The sequence below is a fragment of the Ptychodera flava genome, chromosome 15, assembly GCF_041260155.1.
Source record: "Ptychodera flava strain L36383 chromosome 15, AS_Pfla_20210202, whole genome shotgun sequence".
NCBI lineage: Eukaryota > Metazoa > Hemichordata > Enteropneusta > Ptychoderidae > Ptychodera > Ptychodera flava.
The window spans coordinates 15,404,135-15,416,394 of record NC_091942.1 but is presented as its reverse complement, the minus strand read 5'-3'; the positions used below and the strand labels follow the sequence as shown (position 1 = coordinate 15,416,394).

At 37.2% G+C, this 12,260-nt stretch overlaps 1 protein-coding gene across 2 annotated transcripts in view; it reads right to left on the bottom strand.

Moving 5' to 3' along the window:
• Positions 1 to 607: 607 nt before the first annotated feature.
• The window catches only part of LOC139151297 (protein sidekick-2-like), a 52,632-nt gene continuing 40,979 nt past the window's right edge, over positions 608 to 12,260 (bottom strand). For both annotated transcript variants that reach the window (XM_070723980.1, XM_070723979.1), the window contains 10 exons: positions 11,817 to 12,045; positions 11,014 to 11,322; positions 10,212 to 10,349; positions 9,325 to 9,489; positions 8,676 to 8,822; positions 8,062 to 8,229; positions 7,331 to 7,456; positions 6,874 to 6,988; positions 6,321 to 6,450; positions 608 to 3,911 (listed from right to left, as the gene is read on the bottom strand). In XM_070723980.1, the coding sequence (XP_070580081.1) occupies positions 3,675 to 3,911; positions 6,321 to 6,450; positions 6,874 to 6,988; positions 7,331 to 7,456; positions 8,062 to 8,229; positions 8,676 to 8,822; positions 9,325 to 9,489; positions 10,212 to 10,349; positions 11,014 to 11,322; positions 11,817 to 12,045 (1,764 nt within the window). In that variant the 3' untranslated portion in view covers positions 608 to 3,674. The remainder of the gene's footprint in view (positions 3,912 to 6,320; positions 6,451 to 6,873; positions 6,989 to 7,330; positions 7,457 to 8,061; positions 8,230 to 8,675; positions 8,823 to 9,324; positions 9,490 to 10,211; positions 10,350 to 11,013; positions 11,323 to 11,816; positions 12,046 to 12,260) is intronic.

Sequence of the window (12,260 nt, the reverse complement as noted above, 5' to 3'; positions counted from 1 at the left end):
ATAAGGCACTTCATGCCTGGAAATTAAATGTTTAAACTTTTGCTCAAACTTTCCTCGAGGAAACTTTAAACCATTTTCTTTCAAAATCAAGATTAAACACCCGGGAATCACTGTGCAAATTTTGGTACTAGAAAAAAAATTATCCAATATTTACCGATATTTTTATATAAATTCAAAATGGTTACCATCCCTGTGTTGACTGTATGGCAGAAAATAAATTCACACATTTCACAAAACTAAGCCAGTGGCAACTTTATTTACTCCGTAACCTTCAAAATGAGCCCCCACAAGTGATAGAACAAAAGAATATTGTTAAAGTGAGAGTCCGATTATCTGTCCCCAAGGCACTTTCTACATTAATGGTATATTTTCATTGATTGCAAACATTTGAATTCCACTGAAATTATTCAGAGTTATTTTCATATGCTTGACACTTTCATTCCTGTTGTTTTTATCATGCCATTGTTTACTTCAGGATTTGTTTGAAGAACTTGAACACACAACACACAGACACACGCACACACACACATTAGCACACACACACACATTAATCTCAGTAATTCACCAACTTGAACATGAAGCAATCCACAATTATACAATGAAACAATTTTCTTTATGAAAAAGGTTGTTTTTATTGAAAATATTCTGGTAGTGCTGAAGGCTTAAATGTATAAAATTCAGCAGCTCTCCCATTTTATACAAAAGTATTTTTTTTTTGGCTGCTGTCATTGTACTGTAAAAACTGCAAATACTGCTTGTGATATTCAAAAGAAATGCTAAACCTAGGGAGTCTGCTTTTAAACACTAAACCTAGGGAGTTCACTGAAAGAAATATTCTCAAATGTAAATGGCATTACACACTTTGAATGATATTTATAATCCTTCCACTGCAACAGATATGTGGGTAGCCATGTTTGTTAGGTATATCTGGATTAGAGAAAATTGATGAAATATAAGAGCCCTCATTTAGCGTCTTACAAATGATTCAAGGCCCCTTAAAACAGAGGGTTTGATATTGGGAAACAATGTTTTATATATCCCTCATACAAATATTTAGAAAGGTTACTCTTCTTGGTTACTTTGTAATACTGTTTTTCGAAATACAAAAAGATCGGCATACAACTATGCCTTGAAGAGACTCCCTAAACCAATGAATGAACATACACTGAAATAATGTCATGATATGTGTGTATCATTCTGCGCCTTTGACAAAGACGACTCCGAAATAAATAATGCTTTTTTGAGAATCTGTCCAAGATATAACATGCAAATGAAATGAACTTGTTCAGTATACGTAAAACCCCTTAGCCAAGTCATTCGATTGCAAATCTGCAACAATCCAACATGCTGCAATTCAAACTGAATAAACTGGGAAAATTTCATATACTGAATGAAAATCTTTGGGGAACACACACACAGGGGTCATGCAAATGGCACATCAGTATGTATAGCATGATATGGCGTGATGACATCAAGGAACACGGCCAACATGCTTTAAGGTAGTATGCACCTGGAAAGAGAAAGACTCAAACTTTTGCTCAAACTTTCCTCAATGGAACTTTCAACCATTCTCTTACAAAATCAACGATGAAAATCAGGCTTCACTGTGCAAGGTTTAGAACTAGAGACACAAATTACCCAACATTCACTGATATTTGAAATTAATCATTGCTGCCGACCCTGTGTTAACTTTATGGGGAATATAAAATTGGTAGACAAGAAAAGAACTGTAAAAATTTGAGAGTCTGAATATCTTTCCTCCAGAAATTTGTACCCTGATACTAACATGTATGAATAAACTGGATGATAATCAGATAATGGACAGTAAGGACAGCAGAGTTGGAAGTCAATATAGTACAGCAAAAAGTCTGGTGACTACCACAAAATGGATATATAATATCTGTGTAATGTTTCTTTTCAAGATTTCCAAAACTTCTTCACAATTTCTTCTATTGAGATGTTTAAAGGTTTAAATGCTTAAAAAAGGAAAATGCAAGACTCAGGAACTGTTGCTTGAAATAAGTAATGAAAGATGGCAATTTGAAGGGAAATTTGTGTTCATAAAAACAAAAAGTCGTAGTTCATTGAATGTCAGAAGGACACAAATATGTAACTGCCAGTCTGTTCCAAGGTGGATGATACAATTGAGGATAAATTCTGGTGTATGGATGCAAAAATACAGAACTTCTGATCTGATATGAGGAAGATCTCACAGACAAAAAACCATTTGATATGAAACACAGTCTGAATATGCATTATGTTCTTTTCCAAAAATATGAATAGCTTCTGAAAGTATTGTGATAAATGATCCAATCAGCACTATACAATCTAAACATATCAGCTAGTCCTTACTCACACTGTTCTAAGAATGTTGGCTACCTTATCACTTTTCGATAAGCTGGATACAGTTTTGTACTATTTAGAATAATGTTCTGAGCTCACTCACTGTAGACCAGCGTTGAGATGAAAAATAAACAATTTGTATTTTCAGTCATGTCTCATACACCTTGAAAACCCATTGCACTAACAATATAAATTATGCACCTCATGTTTTACAGATGGACAAAACATGTTAGAAAGGGAGAGAGACATACCATTTCACTTCCCTCCTGGAAAACAGTGTTATGCAGGGAGGTCTTAAACCCTTTCACCACTAAATTTTAGTACAGTCCTATTGTTTCCTAAGGCACCGTTGGACCTCCAAACAGGGATATGGGGGATGGCAGGGTCAAAGGATACTGATATTCAAGGAGATTGCCATTTACCTCTCAACCTTTTCACCCCCATCCCCTGGTAAACAGGTCCACACTCAAATTGACAACAATGACTTTTGGCAAAACTGCGATGGTGACAGGTTTGACTGTGTAATGAATGTGTTCAACCTTCTTTCCTGTCTAACAAATACACAGCCACCTTTTATCAGTATTAGCCCCGCAAATATGAAAAACCTAAAAAGGAAAGTGATTTTTGACTTTTCTCAACATTTTGCAGCGGTTTATAGCAAGCTGCATTGCTGTTTTGTAAGCGAGACTTTTGATATGTATGTAAATTTGCATTTGCATTTGCAGTTCCAAACAAATTCAAAAACTTGGCTGCAATGACCTTTGAACCATTGCATGTGAGGGTTAAAGCTGACTCTTAAAACAATCGATTGTTAGAAACTTAGAAAATGAATGAATCCTGAATAAATTCCCTGTATTTTTTCTGCAGTATCACAGTGTTAAAACTCCTGGCAGTTTTCCAGTTCAGTTGGAGCCACTATCTTCTATTCTACTTCTAGAAATTAAAAATACAGCCAATGCTTATTCAGACTTACCCAGTAAATCTAACCAAAAGCAGTTAAAGTCACAAAAACATTCTCAAGTTAAAATTTCTTGCTATACAAAATCTCTGTATAAACAACAAGTGAGCTATTTACACATTATAAATATATATAAAAAAAAAAACAAGTAAAATAGCCCCATGGGTCTTCATTTCAAGGAATGTAAATCTTGACTTCAAATTCTTGTTGACTTTGTCCTCAGAAGGCCCATCAGAGCATTGGTGAATTGAGTTCCATAATCTTGGGTCAAATCAGGGGTAAAGTTCAATCTTTACCAACGTGATTTGTGTGTCCTTATGCACTGTCCAAGTTTCTGGAAGTTGTTATTTAATGTTGAAATGCCAGCAAAACGCTAGACAAACGACGAAAAGCCGGGAAGGGGAGCTCTGGAGCCCGGCTGTAAGTTCAGCATTCCATTGGTGACCACAGCGCCATTTCCGTAGGCATAGATATCCGGCTCGCTGTCCGTGTAGCTGTACGCCTTGGCCGGCCTCTGCCTTTTCCAAGACTGCCTCGTGGGGTCGTTTACATAGTGATTGACGAATGAATGAGGGTCTTTCATGTCACTTTCACCGTCACTGTCACTTGCCTATGAATTGGACAAAATGTAACAATAACTAATTTTATTCTGAAGTAAAAAGAACATTTGACTCCCACTCAAATATATCACAGAGTATATATAAATTATCAAGATTGTCAAAACTGAGTATCACACTTCATAAATAAAATATTGTTTTTATGTTTATCATTAATACATCTGAGAAGCAACTTTTCAAAAGAACTAGTAAGGCTGTAGGAAACTTAAAGGAAGTACCCAATCACTGCAAACTCTTGTTAATTTACGTATTTCGTATAAAGTTTCTGAAAAATTTCAGCAATATTTTCAAAGAATTATTTTAGTACTGACTTGGTGATTTTAGCAGTAAGAGATGGGATTACAGAACATATGAAATCTTTACTACGTTGATGGCGTACACAATTTGTTTCTGTTGAGCAAACCAATGCAAATGAGATGTAAAACAGTGGCAAGACGCAACAACCGATACTATGCTCCTAAATCATTGCATACATCAGGTGCACATTGAAAGATACATGAATATTCGCCATAGTAATTAGATTTGAAGACGTACAACACTTTCAATACACTTTTGAGTTCACAATGATGTCATAAGCTTCAAGATAATCAGGAAAAAGTCATCGTTGATGACACAGTCCCCGCTTGTCCATTTTGTTATAATCTTTGGTGTCTAGGTAGCTGTGGTCTAGGTCGCTGTGGAATGACATTGATGCAAGGGGTGCATCAGGCCTATGACTTGCATAATAAAGTAATCTAAGGAACGTTCAATAAATGACTCATCTCTGCCGGAATGACCACTGAAGGAACTTTTGATTACATCACACATAACGATGCCCTCACTGCCTCTAGTGTCATGACGGCACATACTATACACATGGTTTGGTGGAATTTTCGAAATGCTATGGGATCGGGTATGTTGTTGTAATCAGCCATCAGCCATTTCAAATCATATAATGAAACAAATTAATGTGCACAAGAATGCAGCCATAGTATTTTATCTTCGTATCACGTTTGAACAAAATCAGTCCATCGAGAGACAGTGACCTATGTTTATGTTTCAAAGACATAAAAAATCAAACCAAAATTGAAATCAAATGGCTATCTATTGACCATATGGATCATAGCACAAAATTAGTAGACATGCATATGTATGCCTAGTACTTTATCTTTGTACCATGTCTCAACAACATTGGTTACGGAATATTTGCATATGATTAAGCCTCAAAGACATGAAAAAATCCAAAAATGACCATCGGGCAGCGATATTCGAAAAAAAATGACAATCTGGCAGCCATATTGGAACATGTCACGAAGTAAATTGACATATTGTATGCCATAGTGCTTGATCTTTGTGCCAAGTTTGGACAAAATGGGTGTAATGACCTTTGAATTACGCTTCAAAGACATGCAAAATTCCAACAAAATGGCAGTTCTGCAGCCATATTGGATCCTATCACAAGGTTAATTGATACATGCATATGCATGCCATAGTACGTGCTTTGAATTTGTGCCAAGTTTGAACAAAATCGGTTCAAGGATGTTTGAGTTACGGTTCAAAGACATGAAATAATTGCAAAAAAATGGCCGCCTGTCAGCCATATTGGATCATTTCACAAAATAAATCGGTGTTCATATGATGGGCATACTGTTTTGCTTTGTGCCAAATTTGAACAGAATCGGTTCAAGGATGTCTGAGTTATGGTCCAAAGACATGAAAAATCGCAACAAAATGACCGCCTCACGCCCATATCGGATCATATCGCAATATAATTTGACATGCATATGTAGGCCATAGTGTTTTGCCTTTGTGCCTAGTTTGAACAAAATCGGTTCGAGGATGTTTGAGTTATGGTTCAAAGACACGAAAAATCGCAAACAAAATGGCCGCCTCGTGGCCATATTGGATCGTATCGTGAACTTATTTGACATGCACATGTAGGCAATAGTGTTATGCCTTTGTGCGAAGTTTGAACAGAATCTGTTCAAGGATGTCTGAGTTATGGTCCAAAGACATGAAAAATCGCAACAAAATGGCCGCCTCGCGCCCATATTGAATCATATCGCAAAATTATTTGACATGGATATGAAAGCCGTAGTGTTATGCCTTTGTGCCAAGTTTGAACAGAATCTGCTCAAGGATGTCTGAGTTATGGTCAAAAGACATGAAAAATTGCAACAAAATGGCCGCCTCGCGGCCAAATTTGATCGTATCACAAAATAAATCGATGTGCATCTGTAGGTCATAGTGCTATGCTTTTGTGCCAAGTTTGAACGAAATGCGTTCAGCAGTGTCTGAGAAACTGTTGATGACGGACGGACGGACGGACGGACGGACGGACGCACAGACGGGACCCAATCTATAAGTCCCCGCCGGACTTCGTCCGCGGGACTAAAAAGAAGATCATGTATTCATATACTTACCCCTGAGTCTGTGGAGTCTCCTAGTGATGAAGGTTTTTCAGTTAAACTACTGCTCTCTGCATCATCATACTTAGCTGTTGGATCTTCATCTGAGTACGCTATGCTTGCAGGACTTGGACGAGGAGGTTGTCTGAAGGCGTAAATATTTCCAGAAACTTTTATCATTATCAGAACAAAGACTTAGTGTCCTATAGTCTTATGTCAGAAATATTTCTATCTCTACGTAAAGATTTACATCATGCAAAAATTATACACTGAAACAAAATATTTATCAATTGATGATTCATTGTATGTCCCCCTTATATGTGCTCCCTTGTGTTACATATCTTCTTGTAGCCCCACAAACATTCAGTAAAACACTCTTACGAAAGAAAGGCCCACAATTAATATATCAACTTTGCGTCCATTCATGAGTAAATTACTCTTTGCAGTGTAACACAACATGCCCTCCAGAGGGCAGTGTTCTCCTCACGACACACTACAGATGATACGCACTGATTCAATTCTCTCCATGTATAAAACAATTTTTTTTTCAATAATACACGGCATTTACCTGCTGTATGTACTCTTTTCCCTGACACTTCTATGGTTCAATTCAAAAGTTGCAAACCCTCCGTCATCTCCCTGCACTGTTGCATTATCTACACCATGAAGTTTCCGTCTTTTACCTTACAAGGGGAAAAAAAGAAAAAGAAATGTTTGTCAAGTCACTTGAGATAAACTATGACTACCATATAATGTCAGTTGGTCAATATAATTATACAATATTGAAGTTTTTCCAACAAGGTAAATTATTTTTTTTTTAGATATCTGGACAAAATAAACTGGAAAATCCATAACAATTTATGTTGTGGAACACATCAAGCGAGAATGGGCACAGTGAGCACTGTGTACTAGCCACTGAATGCATTTTTTGATGAGAATTTCTCAGCATTCTAGAATGTAATGCAAGTAGTTATACATTAAAAATAGAAAAAATGAAATGAGACGTGGAAAACTTTGACCCCTACCTCTGTATCGTTTGTTTCTGCCAAGCATACAGAGTAGGAGAATTAACATGATGATTAGCACAAAGCCTATGGCTCCAATCATGATCAAGAACCAGTACTGATCATATATCGCTCCATGATACGTCACTGAAATCAAACACGAAATGAACGGGACATGTTACTTTACAGATAGAAGATGACCTTTTATCACAGTAACAATATGTAGTCTTGTATTCAACCATCATACATACATGTATTTACCTTGTACTAACAACATTACTTTTGCTGTACGCAGCTCAAGTCAACATTCTTAAGTAATTTGCTGACCCTTTTCAATTTATTTATATTTATTATTCATTTTTGTTTTGTTTTGTATTTTAAATGTAGGCTTACACAGAATTCCTGCTATTTTTGCCAAGTGAACATAACAAGTATCTCTTCTTCAAACAGTTAAGCTGTTGAAATGCACTCCACAGCCATGCCACACAATCAAGTGGAATGAAATATCTCTCAGGCATAGGCGAATAATCAACAGCGCCCTCTATGATGGAACTCTTGCACTCATCATGTGCAAAGACACTTCCAACTTTTGAATATTACTGCCTCAAGTTACAGATCCAACCAGATAAGTCACACATTCTAACCTTTGTAGTTCCCATACAACATTATGACTGAAAATGCTCCATTTACAGTCACACATTCTAACCTTTGTAGTTCCCATACAACATTATGACTGAAAATGCTCCATTTACCTTTTTCTGAGACATGACTTTCCATACTTGGTAAGCTGTAACTGTGAGAGTTCACTGCCATCACTCTGAAACGATACCTGTGATTGGACCGTAGGTTTCGGAAACTGATCGAATATGAGGTGGATGTCGGTGGAACGTCGCTGGCTACTTCAACCCAACTACTTGGAACTGGAGTGTGGGAAAAAGTAAGTTAACATTTACCCACAGAGAATAATTAAAAGTTCTCTTACAACTTCTATTAGTCTGGTTTAACAATCATGGTTTGCAGAATTACAAATTTTCACTGCATTTAACATGTTTGATGGTGTTGCCATTGAAAAATGACTTGATAAACAAGAAAATCCCTATAAATTTTACCCTTTGATAAAATTTCACTGATTTTCTTCTGTGATATCAGTTGACTAGAAAGTCTTGTATACAGCAAAATAATCTTTCAGTATTGTCAATTATGACTGAGAATGGGTCAACAGAATAAAAACAAAAGAAGAAAAACTCCAAACACTAGAGTACTCATCAACAAAGAATCAATACTTCATAAGACGACACCTAACAATGAGGAAAGAAACACATGATCAAAGGTCTGATTCTAGGACAAAAAACATGTTCAGACTTACCATCATATCCACTCTCTTGTATAGGGTATCCCTCAATGACATAGCGTATGAGAGGAGATTTGCCTGTGTCATTTGGTGGAGCCCATGACAGTATGACAGCACTGTTGGTGGTTCTCATTTTCAGGTACCTGGGTGCACTGGGGGCTCCTAGGTGAAGGAATAGAGAAAATAAATTGATACATTGGAAATATTGAGGAGGTGGATGATCTGTCCATTTTGTCTATGAGATAAAATATCATATTTGGTTGGGCTTCACAATTATGTCAGCTAAAATTTGGGTAATCAAACTTACATGTGAAATGGCAGTTAAACGGCTTCAGGTAAACTCACAACAGAACAAAACATCAGTTTGAGTGCATAGATCATGTATAAGATGCGAAAGAGTGGAAAAACTGACCTCTAAGTGTCAACTACCTTCTTAAAATAAATTGAGTGACTTCACAAAAGTTTCGAAGGAAAATGACAATAATCAATATCAGTAATTGACGCAAGAACTGCAGATTGAGGACTGCTGTTTAAAACCTTTACTGTACAAACATCTCTACATAAAACTATGCTTCTGCACAGTATTGCACCTCTTTTGAAGCTCCAGAAATCAACACTGAGGGCAGTATTTTACTTCACAGGCACCACACTTGAGTACACTCACCTGGCTGTGGTCCTGTAGTGACGTTTCCCTTCCTGGCCGGTCCATAGCCCTTCTGAGTTTTAGCCATGACCATGAAAGAGTAGGTCTTCCTTTCTGCAAGCTCTGTGGCCCACAGGAATTGCTTGTCTGGGCTTTCACTGTCCACTGTGATGATTTTACTGGTCCCTGGATATCATGACAATATTTTTTTGACAATTGGAAATCAGGTACTTGCAAGATCTACAACTAGAACTATTATAGTTAAGGTACAAAGTCCGCCATTTTTCATGAATTTTGTTGAAATTTACTGAATGGATGGGTGACCACGCATATATTTGACCCTGGTTTCAGACAAATTAAATGAAACCATGGCGAAAATGAATTAATGGTCATGACCATTAATTCATGATTGCGATGGTTTCATGTATTGTGTCTAAAACCGGGGTCAAATATATGCATGGTCACCCATTCATTATCTTGCAACATGTCAAATAATATAAGTAGCATCTTGTATCAAACAAAATTCATGAAAAATGGCTGACTTTTTCCCTTTAATGTCTTTTTCTTATCTGGTATTACAATATCTAACATTGCTAATACTAAACTTGTCCTAAACTTCTACAAACCTTTTTATGGTGTGCAAAGATATCATATGACTAAAGTTATACTCTTCCCTCCCTGTCAAATATTTTCTTTCGTGACTTCGAGGAAATTTTGCCATGCTTGGATGAAGAGAAACAGCTATAAGACCAAAAATTCTGATATGTCTCCAGACATAATGTTTCTACCTAAATATCAGTCTGCGTGTGAGCTATATTTCTGCACAAAAGCTTGAATACGGACGAGTATTCAACACGGCAACACAGTAGAGAGTAGAACACATTCAAGAGGGAGCAATGTGTACTAACCTTCTATTGGTTCAGCTGGCTGGTACACAATCTGATATCCCATTATGACTCCATTGGGTCTGATGGGAGCAGTCCAAGTGACATTAGCTGCGTTCATTGTTATTTTGGTGAACACCAGCGGGCCGGGGGCTTCCGGATCTAGGTGAATAATCAATGGAATTGAAAGTGACTATCAAATTACTTGGAAATGTAAGAACTGTTTACGGCAACTGATATGCAGCACAACAAGGATAACCCTTTTAGCGTCAAAGACAACTTTTGTTGCCTTTATAAAATATACCCTGGACATTTTTTTTCAGATTTTTTTCAAAATTTGATATAAAACTGTAGCTGATGAAATGTGGTGTCCATTTAGTCAAAATTGTCAAAAACATTACCGAAAAATTGATAAGAATTGGCAAAATGTTGCACTAAACTTTTGGTGGGAAAAATTATTGCACTCAAAGGGTCAAGTATTTTCACATTACTTTCCAATTACTTAGCCATTAGAATACCATTCATTGTACTTGTTGATGTTCAACCTCTTTAAATGAACTGTTGATCCTGAATTTGTTAACTGTACAACGTGTAGCAATAACATAAGAATGGAAAATAAATATAGAAAACAATGACATCATCACAAGCTATGGAACATCATTGACAAGAATGGCTGCAGCTATGCAGTCAGAATGACACTGAAGGATAATACCAGTTTGAGATTGGGTAACCTTATTTCAAATTTTAAATGTAAATTTTGAAAGAACTGAAATATCCCCTTTTTTTTTGAAAGGATTTTTTATTTTATCATCAGGAGAGTACTTACAAGTCTGTTCAGTTCTAGCTCTCTGAGGTGGCACACTCCTCGGACCATCTCCAGCAGCATTGAAACATAACACTTGGATTTCATAGGTTGTGTAGCTCTCTAGCCTATCCAGTACCAACTCCGTGGCAGTGCTGGAAGTCACCGACCGCATCATCTCCTGACCGCCCTGTTCCCCGGCTTTCACATAGTACACTTTGCAGCCCTGAAATCCTCCGTTCTGAGTGTCTTCTGGTGGTTGCTGCCAGGTGACTTTGATTTGAGTTGGTCCAAGTACGGTGGCTGCGACGGATCTTGGTGCTGCAGTGGGAACTACAACAGAACACATTTTGTACATAATTTTTTAGTGTTTATCCTACAAGAATCCTGTCCAGTGGGCTTGCTACAATACAGCTGCATATGGAAGTCTGTTACCACTAAATTCCTGCAAGCCATGCACATTGAGTCAGTCAGATTTCAGTGGGACTTTCCTCAGATGTTTCCTGTGCAAGATATTGTGTACAATATTGGGTTCTGGCCAGGACTGTTCCAAAGGACGGTGTCTCTTTCTACATGCTTACTGCATGTTTTGCATGCATTCTGTACACCAGATTTTACTTTTTGGGTGAAAGACGCATGTCTCTTTTGAATTAACATATTAATAATAATACATTTTTTTTTCAAATTATAATTCCACATCTGTGAAATGTTTTAAACCAATGACACCCAAATTTGGTTCAATTCCCTCGCCCCTTACACCATAAACAAACAAATGTACAACTAAACGAGAGCAATATGGTCACAGAGGCCAGATATAACCCACTCACTAGCTTCTCCGACGTATACTGTGGCTGGAGCACTGGCAGGTCCGTCTCCCATCCTGTTGTTGAGTCTCATCACGATTTCATACCAAGCAAACATAGTCAAACCTTGCAGATCAGACTGCCTGGCAGATTGGCTTTTCACCACCTTTTCCATGTACGTGGTCTCAGTCAGCTGTTTGTACTGGATCTTGTAACCGCGGAAGATACCGTTGAAATTTTTGGCTGGTGGAGGCTGTGAGTGTAGAACAAAAACAGGAGTTTTTTCGTTTAATTTTCTGTATAATCTATTTTGAACCCTTTTCTTGCCAAGTTGAAGTGTTGCGATCAGATTAAGATCGTTGAAACCAGTAAAGCATATTATAACACAATTGGAACTAATTTGGGATAATTGGAAGGTGAAATACGGCCATTTTAACCTGCAAATGTAAGCTCATCTGCTTTTCTTTT